The sequence below is a fragment of the Pseudoliparis swirei genome, chromosome 24, assembly GCF_029220125.1.
Source record: "Pseudoliparis swirei isolate HS2019 ecotype Mariana Trench chromosome 24, NWPU_hadal_v1, whole genome shotgun sequence".
Lineage (NCBI taxonomy): Eukaryota > Metazoa > Chordata > Actinopteri > Perciformes > Liparidae > Pseudoliparis > Pseudoliparis swirei.
Genome location: NC_079411.1, coordinates 26,323,653 through 26,348,352, shown reverse-complemented (window position 1 = coordinate 26,348,352; position 24,700 = coordinate 26,323,653). Strand labels below are relative to the sequence as shown.

General features: G+C 42.4%; 1 protein-coding gene, 2 long non-coding RNA genes and 1 pseudogene across 3 annotated transcripts in view; 2 read left to right on the top strand and 2 right to left on the bottom strand.

Moving 5' to 3' along the window:
- Window positions 1-7,328, top strand: part of dnah6 (dynein, axonemal, heavy chain 6) — a 70,859-nt gene extending 63,531 nt beyond the window's left edge. The window contains exons 77-81 of the mRNA XM_056409604.1: window positions 442-627; window positions 1,778-1,850; window positions 1,984-2,108; window positions 3,623-3,845; window positions 5,564-7,328. Coding sequence (XP_056265579.1) covers window positions 442-627; window positions 1,778-1,850; window positions 1,984-2,108; window positions 3,623-3,845; window positions 5,564-5,667 — 711 coding nt within the window. The 3' untranslated portion in view covers window positions 5,668-7,328. The remainder of the gene's footprint in view (window positions 1-441; window positions 628-1,777; window positions 1,851-1,983; window positions 2,109-3,622; window positions 3,846-5,563) is intronic.
- Window positions 7,170-24,700, bottom strand: part of LOC130189704 (neuronal acetylcholine receptor subunit alpha-7-like) — a 30,715-nt pseudogene continuing 13,184 nt past the window's right edge.
- LOC130189708 (uncharacterized) lies at window positions 15,609-16,733 on the top strand. Its single transcript, XR_008830858.1, has 2 exons — window positions 15,609-15,965; window positions 16,472-16,733. It is a non-coding gene; the product is annotated as an uncharacterized LOC130189708 (long non-coding RNA).
- On the bottom strand, window positions 16,395-17,890 carry LOC130189707 (uncharacterized). Its single transcript, XR_008830857.1, has 2 exons — window positions 17,614-17,890; window positions 16,395-17,060 (listed from the first exon to the last, which is right to left on the bottom strand). It is a non-coding gene; the product is annotated as an uncharacterized LOC130189707 (long non-coding RNA).

Sequence of the window (24,700 nt, the reverse complement as noted above, 5' to 3'; positions counted from 1 at the left end):
AAATGATCCGCACACTTTCAACACAAGATGCATCTATTGCTTAAATGACATCAATTAAAACTCATCTGGAAGGAAACTTAAATGCTTTTAGTCCTATGTTGATTAAAAGATGACAGCCACATGTGTGTCTGCTAGTATTACGGATGAAAACCAAAATAATGTACATTTTTAAAACTTTTTTTTAAGCCATTAACAAAGAAAAGGAAATACTTGGAAAATGCATTACCAGAATTATTATATATTTTTGAAATGATCTGAGAAGTACTTCCATTTGGGTCCTTACCAATATCATTTACCGATGTGAGGCCATCATGAGACCATCGCAGTGAGTGACTTTGAAGCCTGTTATATCAGCTCATCCTCACACCTCCTCATTGTGTGTGTGTGGTTGTGTGTGTGGTTGTGTGTGTGTGGTTGTGTGTGTGGTTGTGTGTGTCCCAGGTGTCTCTCACTACTCTGCAGAAGGCCATCGCCGGTCTGGTGGTGATGTCGGAGGAGATGGACCGCATCTACAGCAGCTTCCTGAGCAACCAGGTCCCGGCCCACTGGGCCGGCGCCGCCTACCTGTCCCTCAAGCCACTGGCCTCCTGGGTCCGGGACCTGGTCCTCAGGACCGCCTTCATCCAGGTCAGAGGGGCGACGGACAAGAACTGCTGACACACACACACACACACACATATGTGTGTGTTGAGTTGTATTCAATGTGTTCATAAGTCGTTTAAAGCTATTAGTTTTGATACAGATGATATAATTAAACTAATCAGATGTTATTTAAAAACACGGGAAGAAATGTAAATGTAGGATTCACTTAATGAAAGTCTCGCTGACTCACACACACACTGACATGACAGAGTCTCACCACGCACACTGTGTGTCTGTGTGTGTGTGTCTGTGTGTGTGTGTGTGTGTCTGTGGGTGTGTGTAGTTGAAAACTGATAACAAATTCTGCATTCATCCCTGAAGCACAGAACGTCTCTCTCTCCATCTCTCCCTCCTCTATCCCTCGCTCCCTCCCTCTATCTATCTATCTCTCTCCCTCTCTGCCCCGCTCTCCCTCCCTCCTTCTATCTATCTCTCTCCCCCTCTCTCTCTCTACCTCCCTCCCTCCCTCTTTCTATCTCTCCCTCCCTCAATCAGCATTTGGTTTATCTCCCCTGAATTCAACTGTTGTTCTATGAGACTGGTCGGAACATGTGTGTCGCACAATCACTGAAGTTCCCTCACAGACACACAACAACACACCCACACACACACACACACACACACACACATTACATTACATGTCATTTGGCTGACGCTTTTATCCAAAGCGACTTACAGTAGTTACATTCATTCACTGTAGACGCAGCTACAGGGAGCAACTCAGGGTTAAGTGTCTTGCTCAAGGACACATCGACTAGGGCGGGGATTGAACCTCTAACCCCCTGATGGAAAGACAGACCTGCTACCCACTCACCCATAGTCACACACACACACACACACACACACACACACACACACACACACACACACACACACACACCCACACACACACACACACACACACACACACACACACCCACACACACACACACACACACACCCACACACACCACACACACCCACACACACACACACACACACCCACACAGGGGACAAACGGGAGCATTAGTTTGTGGATCCTGCTCCCCGAGTCGCCGTCTGACCCGTGAACGACGCTCCATCTTAAACAAACACACATTATTATATTAATGATTCATAGATTTACGCAATTTTAAAACATGTTTTTCTTTGCTAGACTTGGATAACCCACGGCCAGCCCACTTCCTTCTGGATCTCAGGACTGTTCTTTCCTCAAGGCTTCCTCACGGGTAAATAACGGGAACACAACGATCCCTACAACTACTATTTGACATCATTGTTTAGTTGTTTACTTCTCAACAACATCCACAGTTATTGCTATTGACATGATGTAATACATGTAGTACCGCCCGCTGCCTGTAGGGGTGCTTCAGAATCACGCCAGGCGCTACAACCTACCCATCGATGAGCTCAACTTCCGCTTCAACGTGGTGCCGCTGTACCGGGACCAGGTGGAGGTGTGCGAGGCTCCGGAGGCCGACGACCAGGTGCTGCAGATTATTATGTTCTCGTATTATTCATATTTTCGGTTGCGGTTTCACGCGGCTCAACTAGTTTGCACATTTCCTTAAATTCACTCATTTGTGTTTATATATTCCTCCATCGGACGTTTCAACTCGTCTTCTGATTGGTTCTTGGCTTAAATTGCAAAATGCGTTCAATTTTTCCACAAAAAAAAGAAGAAAAAAATTTGCCCGGCAACCGGCGAGGAACCCAGGAAGTCTCTTAGTCGGCTCATACTTGAGTAAACACTTAATCTGGCATTAATTTAAATATTCTATGTCCTGCTTTTTATCTTCGCTGTTTATTTATTTTACTGCACCATCTTTTACAGTGTATTGTACTTTTGTCTTTTAACTGTAACATGTTTTTTGCCTTTTATTACCTTCGCATTGAAAATGCGGAAGGTTATGATTTGATCGCCATTTATTTATTTATTTATTAGTATGTGTGTTACTCGCATAACACAAAAAGTATTAAACCGAATCGCATGAAATTTGGTGGGATGATTGGTTATTATCCGGGGACCATTTGATTAGATTTTGGGATCGATCGGGTCAAAGGTCAAGGTCATGAAAAGGTCAACATCTTCTTTTTACCATAGCGCGGTCAATTTCTATCCAATTGGCATGCAACTAATGCCAAAATGTTCATAATTCAATGCCCAATCTTGTGATATGCGAACGTATGCGCTCTACCGAGTGCCCATTCTAGTTGACAAATTGTTTTAATTGACTACTGAACTGCACTTTGTGACATTTTGTCTGGGATCGGTGCAAAATAAATAAACTTTACTTAGTTATTTACTTACTTAAACTCCTGTTAAATCACGCGTTGTGTAACGAAAATAATTACAGCTTACAGTAAATTAGTTGTATAAAAGCAAAGATTGTGAATGTGAAAGCATGTTTACCTTCGCATTGAAAATGCGGAAGGTTATGTTTTGATCGCCGTGTATTTATTTATTTATTTATTTATTTGTATGCGTGTTATTCGCAGAACCAAAAAAATATTGAACCGAATCGCATGAAATTTGGTGGGATGATTGGTTATTATCCGGGGACCATTTGATTAGATTTTGGTATCAATCGGGTCAAAGGTCAAGGTCAAGGTCATGGAAAGGTCAAAATCTTTTTTTACCATAGCACGATACATTTTTGTCCAATTGGCATGCAACTAATGCCAAAATGTTCATAATTCAATGCCCAATCTTGTGATATGCGAAGGTATGCGCTCTACTGAGTGCCCGTTCTAGTTTATATTATCGTCCTTTACATTTAAAAGCTTAGGTAAAAGGTAAGGATGTTTATTGTCATTATTAAAACATTCAAACACGAAACAGGTAAAAAGATGTTTAAAAACATTAAGACTGGGCATTCTAATTTAATAAATAGGGATCATAAAACATAAACACAGGCATGATGGCTTCAGAGAGAACAAGTGTGTTGTTGTTGTTGTGTATTTTGTCCCTGAACGCGTCGCTGCTCCCTCTGGCCGACAGCTGCCGCGGCCGCCGGTCGGCGTGCTGGTGCACGGCATGTTCCTGGACTGCAGCCGCTGGGACGATGACCTCATGGTGCTGGAGGACGCGTTGCCGCGGGTGATGAGCGCCGCGCTGCCCGTGGTCCACTTCGAGCCGCAGCAGAACTACGAGCCCGAGCCCGGCCTGTACCACGCCCCCCTGTACAAGACCTCCGCCAGGGCAGGGACCCTGTCCACCACAGGCACGCATACTGGTTTATACTGGTTTAAACTGGCTGCACACAGGGATATATATATACTGGTCTATACTGGTTTAAACTGGCTGCACACAGGGATATATATATACTGGTTTATACTGGTTTAAACTGGCTGCACACAGGGATATATATATACTGGTTTATACTGGTTTAAACTGGCTGCACACAGGGATATATATATACTGGTCTATACTGGTTTAAACTGGCTGCACACAGGGATATATATATACTGGTCTATACTGGTTTAAACTGGCTGCACACAGGGATATATATATACTGCTTTATACTGATTTAAACTGGCTGCACACAGGGATATACTATATATATACTGGTTTATACTGGCTGCACACAGGGATATATTATATATATAATATATATAGGGATATAGATATATATAGGGATATATATATAGGGATATATATACAACAACTCTTCTCTCGGCTCGTGCGGCAGAGCTCCAATGCTGGCGCGCGCATTGGTGAGCAAATTATGTGCCCCCCTGTGTGTAAATGCAGGGCTCTCAAGTGTGCGCGCATCGGGACTGAGCAAAGAAAAGTCACAAGCACCCCCCCACCCCCTGTATATGTGATTAATCATGATTAATCCACAGAAACCTGTGATTAACCTGATTACAAATTTTAATCGTTTCACAGCCCTAATATATAGGGATATATATAGGGATATATATATATATAGGGATATATATATAGGGATATATATATAGACTGGTTTATACTGGTTGCACACAGGTTTATATAAACTGGTTTATACTGGCTGCACACAGGGATATATTATATATATAGGGATATATATATATATATATATAGGGATATATATATATATATCCCTATATATATATAAAGGGATATATATATATATAGGGATATATATATATATATCCCTATATATATATATATAGACTGGTTTATACTGGTTGCACACAGGTTTATATATACTGGTTTATTCTGGCTGTACACAGGGATATATATATATATACTGGTTTAAACTGGCTGCACACAGGTGTATATATAGATAGATAGATAGATATAGATATATACTTTATTAATCCCCAAGGGGAAATTTGTCGTGACAGTAGCAGCAACACACAAGAATAAAAACAAAACACAAAATGTAAGAAACAGGGATGAAAGATATAGAAGTATACAAGTAAAATACAAAACAAAATATATATGTAAATACACAACACACATGCATACACAACACACAACAACACTGACAAATCAAATACACAAAATATACTGGTTTATACTTGTTTAAACTGGCTGCACACAGGTATATATACTGGTTTAAGACGCTCATAATATACACCGGCATAAGCTCTCATACATTTTAGACTATTTCTAGATTATAAATGTTTATTCTTTTATTCTAACTATTGTCTCTCATTCATTTGAGTCGTTACGTTTATCTGCTGACGCTTTGGGATTCTCATTGTTGGATTAAATACTAAATGTTTTAACTCTTTAGTCGTGGAAATGTGCTTTACAGTCCTGGAAGTCTGTCGGTCGCGTGATGAAAGAAGAACTTCACGTTCTCCACGTTTGTCTTTGACTCAACATCAACGAGTCGACATGTTTTACCGCTTTGCTCAAGGGCACCTCGACAGCTCAGGACCGCTTCAGCCCATCGAGCTTCAGAACGGATCGCCCGTTTGACTCGACCTTCTTCTCCTTCTCCGTCAGGTCACTCCACTAACTTCGTGGTGACGGTGCTGCTGCCCTCCAACCGGCCCAGCGACTACTGGGTCTCCAAGGCGTCGGCGCTGCTCTGCCAGCTGGACGACTAGGCCGTCGCTCCAGGGCCAAAAGGACATTCTAAATACGACTGGAACGTCTGAAGCTTTTGTGTAATGATTCTTCTCTCTGCCGAATGGACACTTCAAATACGACGTGACACACACACACACACACACACACACACGTCACATCAGTTCCACACAACAGAGCCCGGTGATCCAGATGTTGAAGGAGGAGACGATGGGGCGTGAACAAGATGGAGAGAGCTCCGCGGTCCAGGCCGTCTGGTGAGTCATGTCGCCTCGGGGAGAGGAAAGATGGAGGGATGGAGGGCGGAGGAGAGACGGCCCACGGATGAACAGGGTTCAGATGTTAATGGCTCTAAAAAAATAGAAGCGGGGTCATTTGAAACAGAAGGGATGATCATCAAATGAGGAAATGTTTCCACCACAACACACACACACACACACACACAAGATGGCGTCACAAACACATCAAGTACACACACACACTGCAGGGCCGGGTGCAGACGCCTCACACACACTTACGGCTTGAAGACAACACTCAATGAACATCAACCTGGAGCACGTTATATATAAATAATATCTGCACAGATTCACAACAAAGCTTTAATCATCCAAACGCTTCATACAGAACGCTGTATTAAGATTAATGCCCACAAATACTCACATTTTAAAAAAGAAAAAATATATAATATTATATATAATATATATATACTATTATAATATAATATATTATATAATATTATATACAATATATATATATATAATATTATATATAATTAAATCACTGGGAAGAAAACAGAGAAAAGAACAAAGAGTACGATTCTGACAAAGCAAACAGTTGATTTAAAATCTGTTGACATGAAGGTTTCACAACTAATCAACACGTTTATGATGAAAAGCACTGGCTGACCGCGGGTCAGACGGAGGGATCTGTGATTGGTTAAAGTTATTCAGGCTTTTCAAAGACATTGAATTCATGAACACTTCCCCAACGATATAAAACATCTCGTCGGCTCTGAGGACGAAGGCGACGAGCAAAGACTCGTTTACAATAACTGACGTCTCATATTCAGCTGCTCCTAAAATGTGGTAATTTGTTTGTTTTCATGTGTGTGTGTGTGTGTGTGTGTGTGTGTGTGTGAGAGCTGCTTCACGTCCTCATATCAATAAGGAGATTAAATAAACTGTAAAGGAAACCCATCGGCTCCCGATGAGCCCGGAGAGATCAGAGTGCCGCCATATTGACGGGGAGGAGCCTCTGATGTTCAGGGAGGAGGAGACTCTGATGCTCAGGGAGGAGGAGCCTCTGATGTTGGCGGACGGGAGGTCACACGGATGATTTCATTTCATATTTATTAGATGTAAAAATGAAGATAGAATAAAATGACGCCGAGTCAGAAGTCAGTCGTCACAACTTTGAGGAGTAAAATCATTTTAAATGTAGGTCATCGTTTCAGATCTTGTCTCCTCCGTCCTCTCGTCTGTCACGATGAACCACGAAGAAAAAAAGACCAAAACACAACGGAGGATCAATAACATGAAGGCTTCTCACGTGAGGATTGTTAAATATGTAAACAACAACATGAGTAACAATACAAACAAATCAGCTTTGTTCTCTCACCTGCAGATTATAATCACAATGTGTCTGTATTTATTATTTATTAAATAAAAGAAGTAATACACAGCGCTGTGCCATCGATGTCTGATTTATTATAGAATAAATAAGTCTGTTTTTTAACTTAAACTTTTAATTTACTGAATATGTATTCAATAACTATTTATTTTTGAATGGATGCTAATTCTTAAACCTCCCGTGTCCCTGTGAGTCCCCTGCGCTGCCAGAGCGCCAGATGTTGAGCCCAGATGTTGAGCTACAGCTTTAAACAACGTGTCAAATACAACGACTGACCTTGTTTACATGTTCAACCGAGTAAACAATAACACACATCAAAGGAGACGTAAACATGTTGTCAGGCACGTGCACAGACATTTTGGGGGGCAGGTGCTCAAACCAAAAAAAAGGGAACCCATTGCCAAAAATGTTTTGTGACGGAGTTGAAGCATAAGCAGCAATACACGGATGATGCAATACATCCTCGAGCTGCGTCTCCTCTGGCAGCATCAGACCGCTCGCTTACATTGTCTTTATGAATAAAGATTAATTATTATATAGCAACAACAGTACAAGCGTTCTGATTGGCTCATGGGCGTCATGCCAGCCACGTATCGCCCTCCTCGCTGGTCTGACACGGATCCGTATTGCCCTCTTATCATTTTCAAAATGAGCGATATTGATAGACATCAACAGCCAAGAGCAGTGGTCCTCAAACTAAGGCCCGCGGGCCGGATACGGCCCGCCTCCACATTTGGCCCGGCCCTCTGAACAAGAGAGGCCTAATGATTGTTTTTCAGTCTGGCCACGAAAATCCTAGACTAGCCCCTGTTGAATAGAAAGGAATAAGAACTATCCCTCTCTCTCTCTCTCCTCTCTTCTATCTTCTCTAAACATAACTAACGTCAGTAAACAGCTGGACGAGGCTTTGAAATCACGGATTTCGTGAGTTTTTGTTTGTTTATTTTTTTAGGAAACGTCGGACCAGTTGTGACGTCATGTTTTCAGCAGCGCTAATGTTGTGGTTGATTTATCACAAAACAAAGTTAGGGAACAAACACCGTCATGACCTGTGTGTCTGGTGGAGGAGGAAGTGGAGGAGGGAGGGGGAGGAGGGGGGGCTCCTGAGCGCCGCGGAGCATGTCGGGGCGAAATTCTCACAAGAACTCAAATAAATGCCCCGTCGGATATTAAAACACATTTGGGGGGGACTTGATGACAGAAAGAGTAACTTTTATTCTTAAATACGGATGAATAAAAAAAGTGGCTCCAGCAAAAAGGGCACTTTACTCATCCAGGGCAAAGGGGGAGGAGCTTGAGCACCACGAGGGCGATACCTGTGCACGTGCCTGTTGTCAGGTGGAGGTAAACGATGAGGAGCAGCGGGATGAAGATGGAAAGTGTATTTGTGTGAGTTGTTGGATCATCAACTACGTCAGTGTGTACGGTGGTGTGAGGAGAGACATCCCATCAACAACAACAACAACAACAACAAACATATTGTACTGACACTGATGTGAAGATAGAGGGAAACGTTCTCACTGTGACCGAAACAACGTGTGTGTGTGTGTTTGTCTGTGTTTGTCTGTGTGTGTCTGTGTGTGTATGTCTGTATGCGTGTGCGCCTGCGTGCGTGTGTGTGTGTACGTGCATGTGAGCGTGTGCATGTGTGTGTCTGTGTGTGTGTGTGTGTGTGTGTGTGTCTGTGTGTGCGTGCGTGTCTACGTGTGCGTGTGTCTTCCCCGGTCCTCGTGGCGTCGGCCCTCATGTGAAGTCTTTGGCCACGGCCTCGATGAAGTTGGGCGCCGCCATGAGGATGCTGAAGGTGCAGATGATGGAGAAGAGCGAGAACGCCACGAGGCAGAGCCGGTCCACCACCGCCGCCGCAAACTTCCACTCGCCGGACACGGCCGCGGCCGCGTCGTGCTCCCGGAGGCGCCGGGCGATGTACTGGACCTCCTCCAGGATCCGGGACACGTCCGACGGCGGCGGCCGCGGCGGCTCCGGGCGGACGGCGTGCGGCGGGGAGGAAGAGGAGGAGGAGGAGCCGTGGAGAAGGCCGGCGACGGCGCCCGCGCCGCACATCACCACGGCGCCCGAATCCGTGCCCGTGGGAACGCCGGGTTGTAGCCGAAGTACAGGTTCATGTGCCCGTCCGCCGCCGGGTCCGGCGCCGCGCCGGTCTGGACGCTGCCGGCGCTGGCGTGGTGGGACGGGTACTTGTGGTCGCCGTGGCAACCGGGTTTATTTTCCTCTCCGGGTTTCTTCATGCACAGGAACCAAGCGCACCAGTTGAGGAGGACGACTCGCATCTGGAGGAAGAGGGCGGAGGGGGTAGGAAGATAGGTCACAAGGAAAGGAGAGATCAGATGAGGTCGTAGGGGAGGAGATAGGACAGAAGGGAGAGGGGATCATTGATGGTTTGAGAGATAGGGAGATAGGACACAAGGAAAGGAGAGATCAGATGAGGTCATAGGAGGTAGGGAGGTAGGACACAAGGAAAGGAGAGATCAGATGAGGTCCTTTGAGGTAGGACACAAGGAAAGGAGAGATCAGAGGGTCAGAGAGCAGGAAAGGCTCATGGGAAAAAAGAATGAGGTGAGGATGTAATACAGAGAAATGTAGAACTTTCACTTCTTTTTTTAAACTTAAAAATGAATATAAAATGTCAGTTTCACTGAACAAAAAAAAGAATATTTTAAATACTTCAATAAAAAACTTAAATTAATAAAAAAGAATAACAAATACAAATAAACAGACAGACGAGAGTAGAACATACTCTGCAATCTTACTTCTGCCAGTTTGACATTTGTTGGTTGAATATTATGAAACACCTGTACTGTTCAATGTGGATAATCTATTCATGATGATTTACTTTTGTGTTTTCAATCCATAATTAGGGGGAAATCCAGGATGAATCGAGAGCTTTATAATAAAATAAAACTGAATGATATATATATATAAATACATACAAATATATATATATATATACACAAATATATATATATATACAAATATATATATATATATTTAACTGCCCGTTGGTGGACATTATGCGTATGATGGCAGCCCAGAGCGGCATCACATGTACAACATGAATACGTTGTGTGACTATTTGAAAATAGTCCAGTGACTATCGGGTGAATCATAATTAAGTGATGATACATTGTAAATAGAAACATATTTTACCCATTTAGGCATTTTCCCCCCGTGGGGGTCGTGGTGGTGGAACTGCAGAACCAGGACGGTGACCACCACCGACATGCCCACGATCATCATGGTGCTGGCAAAGTACTGAGCTGGGAACGAACCACAGCACAACAGAGCCATCAGGAGAGGAAAACAATCAATACGCCAATCAATACGTCAATCGACATGCAGGACAGGATGACACACGAGCGTTCAGCCCTTCTGAGAGGATCCACCACCGCGGGGGGCCGGTGGGAGGAAGTCCCACATGGTACGACCCACTGTACCCATCAGACACGAAGGGTTAATATGTCGACTCCAATAAAAGGAAAATGTGCGAAAGGATTTATTGACATGGCCGAGCTGCCACACGCCATCGGGCCTCCATCCCGTCTGCGGCGTGAGCGTCTCGTCACGAAGTCATCCAGATGTTTGGTGATCCCAAATGTTCCAAAGGCCCTCAGCTCCGAATAAAAAAATTACCGACGTGTTGAATTACTGAGCAGAGCGACGGGGCGAGGTCACCGCGGGGGAAAGCCTTTAAAAAGCTCCAGACAGATGTTAACATCGGGTGAGGGGGAGGGGGGGCGACCCCCCCGACCTCTTTGCAGACGTCCTTTCGAGAAACAGCCGGAGCTTCAAATAAAGATTCAGATCGTCGAAAAAAAGTCGACATTTATTTGATACTTTTCGACAAGCCGTTTACAGTTAAAACTAGAAAACAGGCACTCGGTAGAGCGCATACCTTCGCATATCACAAGATTGGGCATTGAATTATGAACATTTTGGCATTAGTTGCATGCCAATTGGATAGAAATTGACCGTGCTATGGTAAAAAGAAGATGTTGACCTTTTCATGACCTTGACCTTTGACCCGATCGATCCCAAAATCTAATCAAATGGTCCCCGGATAATAACCAATCATCCCACCAAATGTCATGCGATTCGGTTTAAAACTTTTTGAGTTATGCGACTAACACTCATACAAATAAATAAATAAATAAACTAGAACGGGCACTCGGTAGAGTGCATACCTTCGCATATCACAAGATTGGGCATTGAATTATGAACATTTTGGCATTAGTTGCATGCCAATTGGACAAAAATGTATCGTGCTATGGTTAAAAAAAGATTTAGACCTTTCCATGACCTTGACCTTTGACCCAATTGATCCCAAAATCTAATCAAATGGTCCCCGGATAATAACCAATCATCCCACCAAATTCCATGTGATTCAAGAAGATTTGACCTGTTCATGACCTTTGACCTTTGACCCGATCGATCCCAAAATCTAATCAACTGGTCCCCGGATAATAAACAATCATCCCACCAAATTTCATGCGATTCGGTTGAATACTTTTTGAGTTTTGCGAATAACACGCATACAAATAAATAAATAAATAAATACACGGCGATCAAAACATAACCTTCCGGCATTTTTAATGCGAAGGTAATAAATGGAGATCAAAACAAAACCTTCCGCATTGAAAATGGTGAAGATACGAGAGTTCAGAATCTGGTTGTCGCTTCATATCGACTAAAACATGAAGAAAGTGTATTTTTAAACCCCCGTCAAGCTCTGCATGCGTCTTCCTGTCGGACATGTTTGTGAGTGTGTGTTTGCGATCGTTTCCTTTCCTCTTCGTCACTTTGAAGACGAGCCGGAGCACGAGGAGAGGCTCTCTCACCGATCAGGGGAACGGAGTCGGACGTGGCCGGCATGATCTCCGCCACCAGCAGCATGAACACGGTGAGCGACAGCAGCACCGTGATGCCTGCAGAGAGACGGAGGAGGAGAACCGTCATCACGCGCTTCTCTTCAACGCCGACGGGAGAAAACGCAAACATCGGAAACGGAGCCGCTTCAAAATGCGTGAAAAAAAACAGCCGTGGATTTATTTTGGAATATTCACCGTCTGACGACTTGCAGGACGACTTGCAGTTAGATACATACATACATACATACATACATATTCATACATATATATATATATATACATACATATATACACATACATATATACCTATATATACATATGTATAGGTATATATATATATATATACACACACCATCAGCCAGGCAGGGAAGAGAAATACATTTGGTATGAAAGTATAATTAGAATAATGACTCAGTGTCTCTCTGTGTGTGTGTGTGTGTGTGTGTGTGTGTGTCTCTATGTGTTAGTGTGTGTGTGTGTCTCTATGTGTTAGTGTGTGTGAGTCTCTCTGTGTTAGTGTGTGTGAGTCTCTATGTGTTAGTGTGCGTGTGTCTCTATGTGTTAGTGTGTGTGTGTCTGTGTGTGTTAGTCTCTGTGTTAGTGTGTGTCTCTCTGTGTTAGTGTGTGTGTGTCTGTGTGTGTTAGTCTCTGTGTTAGTGTGTGTGTGTCTCTATGTGTTAGTGTGTGTGAGTCTCTCTGTGTTAGTGTGTGTGTGTCTGTGTTAGTCTCTGTGTTAGTGTGTCTCTCTGTGTTAGTGTGTGTGTCTCTATGTGTTAGTGTGTGTGTGTCTGTGTGTGTTAGTCTCTGTGTTAGTGTGTGTGTGTCTCTATGTGTTAGTGTGTGTGAGTCTCTCTGTGTTAGTGTGTGTGTGTCTGTGTGTGTTAGTCTCTGTGTTAGTGTGTCTCTGTGTTAGTGTGTGTGTGTGTCTCTCTCTGTTAGTGTGTGTGTGTGTGTCTCTCTCTGTTAGTGTGTGTGTGTTAGACTGTGTGTCTGTGCTAGACTTTGTGTGTGTGTGAGTGTGTTAGCGTGTGTGGTTCTCTGTGTGTGTGATAGACTCTCTGTGTGTTAGACTGTGTGTGTGTGTCTATGTGTGTTAGACTCTGTGTGTGTGTGTGTGTTAGACTGTGTGTGTGTGTTAGACTGTGTGTGTGTGTGTGTGTTAGTCTCTGTGTGTGTGTGTGTGTGTTAGACTGTGTGTGTGTGTGTGTGTGTGTTAGTCTCTGTGTGTGTGCTGCCCCTCACCCAGTGAGATCTTCTCCCCGGAGTCGGCGGGCAGCAGGAACCCCAGCAGGGCGAGCCCCGAGATGAGGACGCAGGGCACCAGCAGGTTGAGGCCGTAGTAAAGCGTCCGGCGCCGCATGGTGACGGTGAACGTCACGTCGGGGTACGGCTCCTTGCAGCAGTCGTAGTACAGCTCGTTACGCTTAGCCGGCACACCTGGGGGGGGGGGGGGGCACACACACACACAACTTCAATAACGAGTGAACAGGACCTCGTAGAGACAGTGATTAATGAGCAGCTGTGAAGAGACGAGTCAGACGGCTCCATGACACCGTCTCCCAAATCCCTCTAAATCTACACCGTCCGTCTCTGAAGGTTCAGCCCAGGTGAAGCTGAACGTGCAGAAATATTACGATGTCACTGTTAAAAAATTGTTAAAAAAGCAGCTCGTCGGTAAAAAACAAAAAAAACAGCAACGTCACTCTTACCAAAATGAAAACTACATAATAACGTCATGATTTAATCTTTTATATAAAGTAATAATCCTCCAAGCACACGTTCACGTATTGGAAACGTTCTAAAATGCTCATGAATCACAACTTATTGAGTTTATTGTCATAAATTCAGTGTTTTGAGTCATAAATAATGTGTTTTACAGCACATTTAACGTCTTTATGGCAGAACACTGACCACCTGCTGTGTGTCGCTCTTACAGTCACATCGTGTCTGATGGACTTTCGGCCCGTCGGTTTACACAGCACACCTCATACCGAATATCACTTTACAATGCTTTACAAATTATTACCCTACTTTCCTAACCCTCCTGTTACCTTTACATTTACTAACATATTTTACCCTCGGGGTCAATTTGACCCCAGCAATTAAAACCTCCAGAAAATTATTAGAATTAATATTGTTTCCCAAGTTTAAGTGTGAGGTACTTTATGTTTGTTTGTTGACTACCTAAATAGCCCTTTAAATATATAAAAAAGTTGATATTTCTTATATGTTTGACACAGTGAAAAACAGCCTGGGGTCAAATTGACCCCAAAGAACACCGACATTAAACATTGAATGGGGTCAAATTGACCCTAAAGGTAACAGGAGGGTTAAACATTCTGTTTAGGATGAAGATGTATTAATGTTCCATATGGAAGAAAACTGCTAAATAACTGCTGAGTTGCAGCACCATTGTATAGAAGAATGTATACATGTATATATCCGTCTTTTGTCATAAATCTCTATGTTCTCACAAAATATACCGAGAATATCGGTAATATGTGATTAATCATGATTAATCCACAAAAACCTGTGATTAATCCGATTAAAAATTGTAATCGTTTCACAGCCCTAATATATATATATCTTTTTAATTATATCTATTTTTTTGGATGTATACATTTCTTTTCAATATATATATATATATATATATTATTTTTACATTTTATTTTATATATGTTTTTTTTGTTGTATTTATTATGGTTATATTCAATTACCATTTCAGTGATTTCTTAACCAAAAATGATCTTTTGATGATTAAAATTTTTTTGTTATATTTTTGCTGCTTTTTTTCTTTTTTGCCTACTCTTGAGGGAAATGAATATCTTTGGGTTTTTAAAATGACACATTTCATGACCACATCTTGGGCTCTCGGTCACCTCGATTCAGCTTGTTCACCGTTGTCTGATGTTTAATAGACAAAATGATTACATCCGATTTTTGAATGGGGTCAAATTGACCCTAAAGGTAACAGGAGGGTTAAGTGATGCAAAGTATCCTGAGTTAAAGGGGAATTCCACAGATCTCTCCCATCAAAGTCTTGAGATCATCGTCTTGTGGCGAGGAGACTTCTGGCTCCGATCCATCGATGTCGATACTTTTCTCGAGAGAATCCAACAGCGTTATAGGAAAGCGACGCTGAATGGGCGAAGCACTCGTCTAAAGAAAGACTTGAAAAAAATCCTTTTCGCTCAGATTTGAACACGGTCAGATTAATCAGGGGTTGCTTCCAGGTGTGCGTGACCCCCCCGTGTTCCGCGTGTACCTGAGGAACAATCCGTGTGCTCGAGTGGGAAGATGTATGTGGAGGAGTTGAGCAGGAGGAACTTAAATGACCTCACTGCCTCTCCAAGAACTCTCCTCAATCAGGAGTAATCCCTAGTGCACACCTGTCTCGTTGTCATGGTCACGTTGTGTAACTCATCTGTCCGGATCAACAGAAACACAATGGCTGTGTCTACTACCGCGCACTTAACGAAGTACACTGCAATACAGTGCACTGCAATTCAGTGCACTGCATTGCAGTGCACTGCGTCGCTGATGAAGTGCTGTCTCAAATGGAACACTTAACCGTTAACCACTTGGCGGAAGTGACGGACGCAAATCTGTTCACGGCACCCGCGAAATTAAGCCGGGAGTGACGTATGCAAATCTGCTTGCGATCCCGTAACCCTTAAAGTGACCAAATGAAGCACTTCTTGCCCTCTTGTTGTCCCTTGTTTACCTTTCTCCACCCCATGTGGAAACTGCGATACCTCCACCATCGCGGCAGGAGCCTCCGCCTTCTGGCTGAAGTCGAGATGGTATATGTAAATTTAATTGTGTGATTTTGCCTTACCTTCACAGCATAGCTTCATGTAGTAGTTGCAATTAAATTCTCCTCGCTAGGTATGCTAAATTCTCAATTATCTTTGTCAGAAGTAGCCTTCTTCTTTGCAATCCACATACACACCATATGGAAATAAAACATGACAAATCTGTACATGTTTGTCCCTAGATTCCAATTAGTTTTAAGAATTATCCACTGAAATGATAGTCATCATCTGCTTGAATTCACACAGTAATAGGCCTACTTTGACTGACTGTACTTTTATACACATCTCTGTTGTAGTGAAGTTCACCCTGATACAGGAATCAATTAGCAATTGAACACACAGGCATATTAATTTGTTGTTACAAACATGCATCAATTCTAATATAAATCAGAAAACGCAATAAAAGACTACAAAACCTCAATGACAACATTTTATTGATAAAATGACTTACATATTAATATAATCTTCCCTTCCCCTCCCCACACACTCTACAGCAGCCACCCAGTCCCAGGCGGCGCTGCCGTATCAATGTTGCAATGCCACTGCTGGCGTTGTATTGTGATGGCCAGTGACATGAGGGTGGACTTCAGGCTCACCGAGTCATTCAACGCCCTCATGGCTGTGCTGGGCACTGACTGACCACGGTTGGGGCCCGAGATCTCCTGTCTAGTTTTTATTTTTTGGCTTGCCAGCGCCACCTCCTATCGGGTGGTGGCCAGGGCCTTCGACAGGCCCCGGGCTCAGTGCATGATGCCAGGGTCCTGAATAACAGCCCCATCTTCTATGAGCAGTCATCCCCTCCACCAGGATACTGTATCCTTGGGGATGGTGGCTCCCCCTGCCTGTCCCAACCCATCTGCCTCATGACCCCCTTCAGGCAGCCTGTCCACCTCCAAGCTACAACTGCTGCCTGTCAAAGGCCAGCTGTGTTGTGTTGTGGAGAGGTCCTTCGGGATCCTGAAGACGCGATGGCGGTCCATCTTCTTAAAGGCCCTGGAGGTGGATGTGAGGTGCCAGAGGTCATTGGAGCCAGATGTCGGGAGGGCAGCAGAGGACCAGCACCAGCACCTCCAGGAAACGTCTCTGGGGCAGGAAACAGAAATAGGATAGCCATTCAGTGCTCTGTCCCAGACCACGATTACATTTAAATTAATACATACACGACATTAAAAAAACAACACACGATGATTGAAAGCTACAATTATTTCTAGAAGGACAAGCTTAGATAGCTATCGTAACGGTATTAATTATCGGGCGGCGGTGTGCAAACGTCATGTGTCATGTTAACCCGTTATTAAACTGAGCATATCCATTGTTAATCCATTATTAAAATTTCTATTTCGATTGGTTAACAGAACAGCCGTTGTTTAACACTGTCCGATGACTGACATAGCTATCTGTCGTCGGACTTGCCGCTGGAGCCCGCCACCTGCCCCGCTCGTCAAGCGAAAAGTGTCCGATAAAAGTGCACCTTCGTCGGACTGGCCGGGTGGTGGATTACCCAGCTAGCTTATCATAACTGCCATGCAGATCCAATGGCATCTAATGCTACCTAGGTATGCTCACTAATCTGAGAATGGCATGTTAGTAGTACATTGTAATACCAGTACAATGTGTAATAACCGCTGATACTTACATTTACGGTCTGTAGCTTCGTGGTCTACCGCTTGTGCTACCGTAGCCATCTCGTCCGCCATTGTTTTTGAAATAAAATGAAAAGCTGGCGAAAGGGCTCCTCCTCTTCCGCTACGTCACCAAGATGGCGGCCGTTTAGGGCGAGTAGTGTCCATCGTTTTACACTACATTTTTTGCCCGTTTGCAGTGCACCATCCGGGTACTTTCAGTGCACTGAATTCTGCTGGATTTTTCAGTGGCGCACTTCGAACACTGAAAGTCAGTGATCCAAGTGCTCAAGTGCGCGGTAGTAGACACAGCCAGAGTCACCTTCATCAAGTCAATTCATCCAACAAATACTGTGTGTGCATTTGTGCTTATGAGCCACAAGAAGATGAATAGTATGCCTGACTTTGATAGAGTTCATACACAGAGTTATTTGAAAGTGGACTCCAGGTTGTGTGTGAGTCGGTAATGGGATGGGAATGTTCCAAAGGCCCGAGGACTGTGTGTTCTCTGCCAGTTCGCCGGCTGTGCCTGAGTTAAGTGACCCATCACGGGCCAGCTGTCACACACACACACACACACACACACACACACACACACACACACACACACACACACACACACACACACACACACACACACACACACACACACACACACACACACACACACACACACACACACACACACACACACACACACACACACACACACACACACACACACACACTTTGTGTTTTTAGTGCGTCTGTGTATGGGCGTGTGAATGTTAATTCTTCTGCTGGTCTCTGAGTAACACCTCAACTTGTGGCCTCGACATTCCCACATGAAGAAGAAGGAAAGGAAATGAGGAGAGAAGGAACCAGGATGCTTCGTTATCAATAGAGAGAGTTAGAGAAAATAAAGATGTGAGGATACTTCAGCACGTTATATATCGACACAGGGTTGTTGAACACGTCTCTCGTGTGTGATACGATGTCCCTTATTAATGGAACTAGAGGATTTGAACACATTGATGTGGCAGCAGCAGCTTCTCGCGAGCAGGAGCTGAGCGCAGCAGCAGGTAGCGGCGCAGCATGTAGCATGTAGCAGCATGTAGCACCAGCAGGTAGCAGTAGCATGTAGCAGCGCAGCAGCATTTGACATCCTTCAGTGTATTCTTACCAACGAGGTCCCATTCCCCGTTGGGGATGTAGGTGGAGACGTCCACCTCCATCATCTGGAGGTCCAGCAGCCAGCCGTTGTGGGTCCAGGAGCCGAACTTCAGGTCACACTTCTGCACATCGAACGGGAACCAGCGGACGTCGATGTAGCAGGTGCTCTTCAGGATGCCTTGAGCAGAGCAACACATCAAAGAGATCCAACAGTCCCGAGACGAGTCTACCTTTCTGCTTCTTTTATATTTAAAGAAAGAGATACAAGGTCATTTATTGGGAAAACAGACACTAAAATAACTTTATTTTTTATATATGTCTTTATAGTTATTTATTTCATGAAATAAATAATAATAAAAATTAATATCAAATAAATCAGAAAATTAATATAAAATAAAGAAAAAATAACAAAGAAAACAGAAACAAAAAAGTATATATATATATATATATGTGTATATATATGTGTGTATTTATATATACACGTATATATAAATATACACACACATATATATATACAGGACTGTCTCAGAAAATTATAATATTGTGATAAAGTTCTTTATTTTCTGTAATGCAATTAAAAAAACAAAAATGTCATGCATTCTGGATTCATTACAAATCAACTGAAATATTGCAAGCCTTTTATTCTTTTAATATTGCTGATTATGGCTTACAGCTTAAGAAAACTCTAAAATCCTATCTCATAAAATTTTAATATTTCCTCAGACCAAGTAAAAAAAAAGATTTATAACAGCTGAGTGTTTGTCAAGGCTCAGGAAACCCTTGCAGGTGTTTCGAGTTAATTAGACAATTCAAGTGATTTGTTTAATACCCTACTAGTATACTTTTTCATGATATTCTAATATTTAGAGATAGGATATTTGAGTTTTCTTAAGCTGTAAGCCATAATCAGCAATATTAAAAGAATAAAAGGCTTGCAATATTTCAGTTGATTTGTAATGAATCCAGAATGCATGACATTTTTGTTTTTTTAATTGCATTACAGAAAATAAAGAACTTCATCACAATATTCTAATTTTCTGAGACAGTCCTGTATATACGTATATACATACACATATATATATATATATTATATTTATATATACAGTCGTATGCAAAAGTTTGGGCACCCCTGATAATCTCCATTACTTTCATCTATAAATTGTTGGGCATTTGGATCAGGAACTTATTTGTCATATATATAATACTTCATGGACACAGTGATATTTTAGCAGTGAAATAAGGTTTATTTGATAAAAAGAAAATATGCCATATGCATCATAAGATAATTAGACAGGTGCATAAATTTGGGCACTCCAACAGAAAAATCACATTAATATTTAGTAGAGCCTCCTTTTGCAAAAATAACAGCCTCTAGACCAGACTTACTCAACAGGCGGTCCGCTTATTTTGTGGCCCCCGACATGCCTGGTTATAAATGCATATAATTAGCCAACCAAAATCGTGTGAAAATTAGGTAGTAATAAATACAGTGAATAAAATGGTACAAATATATGTTAATAATAATTTGTGGCCCTTTGCACCTGTTGTGGTTTAAATGTGGCCCTCTTGGCCTCCGAAGTTGAGTACCCCTGCTCTAGACGCTTCTTATAGCCTCTGATGAGTGTCTGAATTCTGGATGAAGGTATTTTGGACCATTCTTCCTTACAATACATCTCCAGTTCAGTAAGGTGTGATGGTGCCTAGCGTGGACAGCCCGCTTCAAGTCACCCCATAGATTTTCAATGATATTCAAGTCTGGCGACTGGGATGGCCATTCCAGAACATTGTAGTTGTTCCTCTGCATAAATGCCTCCGTGGATTTGGAGCGATGTTTCGGGTCGTTGTCCTGCTGGAACACACAACTCCGCCGTAACTTCAGCTTTGTTACAGATTCTAGAACATTATTGTCAAGAATTTGCTGGTACTGAGTTGAATCCATGCGACCCTTAACTTTAACTTGATTCCCAGTACCTGCACTAGCCACACAGCCCCACAGCATGATGGACCCCCCACCACATGTTACTGTGGGCAGCAAGTGTTTCTCTAGGAATGCTGTGTTCTTTTGCCTCCATGCGTAACGCCTCTTGTTGTGACCAAAGAGCTCTCGCTTTGTCTCATCAGTCCACAGCACTTTGTTCCAAAACGAGCCTGGCTTGTTCAAATGTAGTTTTGCAGACCTCCAGCGAGCCTGTTTGTGGCGTGTGTGCAGGAAAGGCTTCTCCCGCATCACTCTCCCATACAGCTGTTCTCTGAGCAATGCACAGTGACACCATCTGCAGCAAGATGACCTTGCAGGTCTTTGGAGGTGGTCTGAGGGTTGTCCTTGACCATTCTGACCATTCTTCGCCTTTGCCTCTCCGATATTTTTCTTGGCCTGCCACTTCTGGCCTTAACAAGAACTGTGCCTGTTGCCTTCCATTTCTTAATAACATTCCTCACAGTGGAAACTGATCGCTGAAACCTCCGGGATAACTTTTTGTAGCCTTCCCCTAAACCATACTGCTGGACAGTCTTTGTTTTTAGATCATTCAATAGCTGTTTTGATGCCCCCATTTTGCCACTGTTCAGAGGAGAATCAAAGAGAAGCACAACTTGCAATTGGCTCCCTTAAATACCTTTTCTCATGATTGGATGCACCTTTCAATGGAATTGAAGGCTTAACGAGTTAATCAGACTAATTATGTGTTGCAGTTAATCAGCATTTAGTAGGTACAGGTATTCAAATCAACAAAATGATAAGTGTGCCCAAACTTTTGCACAGCCTATTTTTCACATTTGATTTAATTTCACACAACTAAATGCTGCTACACTAAATATCTTTGTCTGGAAAACACCCCAGCACTCAGTGTTAACTAGAAAATGAATATTACACAACTGTGATCTTTTTTTGGTGAAGACAGAGTAAATTATCATGCAGCCTCAGAGGGGTGCCTAAACTTTTGCATACGACTGTATATATATATATATATATATACATGCATACATACACACAGACATACATCTTCTATATAAATACGTTTTTAAATCACATTTATAACTCTCGAGAATTGTTCTGTAAATAATAGTGATACGAGATATTTTAAATTGGGTTACTGGTGAGATGTAATGCGTGGATGTCTCACCTGGTGGGATGTACTGGCAGAATCCGGAAGAGTTTACGAGGACGTTGGTGTGGAACGTCGCGTCGAACCTCTCGTCGGCGCTGCAGGAGAGAGACGGAGGAGGAGGTGAAGGGTTTTGGAAGCAAGCGACAAAAAACGAGTAAAAGGGCGAGAGGTTATAAAGTAAAGCAAAGTAAAGACGGATGTAAAGAGGAAAAAATAAATAGCCGGCAAGTAAAACGAAGGTGACAGAGAGGATCAGTGTCGATCCAGACGGACAATTTGACTTATTATCCTAAAACAAACATGGCTGTCTGCCAGGTCCTTCAAACAGGGAGGGACTGTGTGCACCCATCCTCATCACACACTCATACACGAAACACAAGGACAAAAAACATCCGACAACAGAGGCCTAAACGTGTCGAGTACCGTCTTTATGCTCGATATATAAAATGTACTTCTGCAAATATTAAAACATTTAAAAGAGAAAAATATGCCATTTACAGTACCTCCAAACCAATGTTACTAAAAGTATAAACTCACAGCAGTTAAGAGGAACAACAACAAAAATGTGGTAAAAGTGTAATAATAACATGCTTTAAACCCATTGAAGAAAAAACTGTTTTTTTAAATTAATACCATGATGTCACTGTACATTAAACAAATATCTTTTCCTTTTCACACAGTACAGAATATACTGGCTCAATGAAATGGGACCATAGCTCTGCTGCAAATGTAAACTCGTACTCCTTCATGACGTGTCATTATAAAATATGTTATTATTTTGTGGTATTAAAGTAGGATTTAATCAATACAACTACACACAAACTCTCACATAGCAGGTGTATGAATGCAGCATTATGGGTTGTATTGAGTGGGAGGGAGGACTACAGAACAATGCATCATGGGATGAGATGTGTGCCCTACCTGTTGTAGAGGAGGATATCTGGGACCCAGACCATATGGGAAGGGAAGCGCAGGTTCTGAACCCCGGGGTAGCTCTCCTGATTCCACGAGAGGTAGACGTCTGTCCAATACTGAAGAGAGACGTTGAGGCGTGGACACAAAACACGTATTAAAGATGAAAGAAACGTGAACACGGGACGGTTGAGAAATAAATAGAAGAAAAATGAAAGAATTAAAACAATCATAATGGAGCTTTATAAATCACTCCTCTAATTACCTTCGCATTGAAAATGCGGAAGGTTATGTTTTGATCGCCGTGTATTTATTTATTTATTTGTATGCGTGTTACTCGCATAACTCAAAAAGTATTAAACTGAATTGCATGACATTTGGTGGGATGATTGGTTATTATCCGGGGACCAGTTTATTAGATTTTGGGATCGATCGGGTCAAAGTCATGAAAAGATCAACATCTTCTTTTTACCACAGCATGGTCAATTTTTATCCAATTGGCATGCAACTAATGCCAAATGTTCATAATTCAACGCCCAATCTTGTGATATGCGAAGGTATGCGCTCTACCGAGTGCCCATTCTAGTTTTTACTGTAAACGGCTTGTCGAAAAGTATCAAATAAATGTTGAATCTTTATTTGAAGCTCCGGCTGCACTCGGTAGAGCGCATACCTTCGCATATCACAAGATTGGGCATTGAATTATGAACATGTTGGCATTAGCTGCATGCCAATTGGATAAAAATAAGATTTTGACCTTTTCATGACCTTGACCTTGACCTTAGACCCGATCGATCCCAAAATCTAATCAAATGGTCCCTGGATAATAACCAATCATCCCACCAAATTGTATGCGATTAGGTTTAATGCTTTTTGACTTATGCGAATAACACGCACACACGCATACAAATAAATACACGGCGATCAAAACATAACCTTCCGCATTTTCAATGCGAAGGTAATTAATGAATTAATGGTCGAGCTCATAGCGCACAATCATCACACACACACACACACACACACGCTTTCATGACTCGGGGGTCACACACACAGAGAGCTTGAAGAGGGACGTACCAGCTGCAGCCAGGCATTTGTGATCATCACCTGGTTCTTCTCATCCTGCAGGGAACAGAACAACAAATCACGGATAATAAAGTTCTTTATTTTTGCTACGCGAGAGAGAAATAAATAATAGAAACTACATGTCTGGTAAACATGAGGCAATAAAGTGAAAGTGCAGCTCGAACGCTCTCCGGATGCCAACGATGCACTCTGCTTTTTCTCTTTTTTTCTTTACAGCACTCTTGGAATATAAAGTAGCAAAAGTGTTGTTTTTTGCCATTTTAAATAAATTCATATATAAGGAAAAAAATTTAAAAATAGGTAAAACTGCAATTTGCACCTGAAATAGACATTGATCAGAAATGATGTGGACTCTTCAAAATAAGAGATGTGAAAATAAACTAAAATAAAACCAATTAATTAATTAATACAGCTGCATTTCATGTATTCAAGTAGTCAGTTCATGGTCAAATAACCAGAGAAAAAGAAAAAGGGGAACATTTGGATGAAGGCGTGTGGAAAAAGGTAAAGAGAGGAGAGTGAGATCAATAAGAGAGAGAGAGAGAGAATCTGACGCTCTGTTCGGTTTCTTTACGGATTTGTTCTTTTTAAATTTTTAGTCGAATCACTTCGGTGTTTATCTCATTATCTAAACTGTGAGGCGCGCCCCTCTAGTGGTGCGTAAAGGTATTACAGGTGGGGCGCGAGGGGAAATGCTGATTTTTTTAATTTCATTTTTATTATTGAGAATTTCACATATTACAAAGTACAGACATAAAACTAAGTCATTAATAAATAAAGAGTGAAATTCCTGTACTTTAGTGTAAATGTTTACGATACGGCGTTAACAGGTTACGCTGCGTGTGCG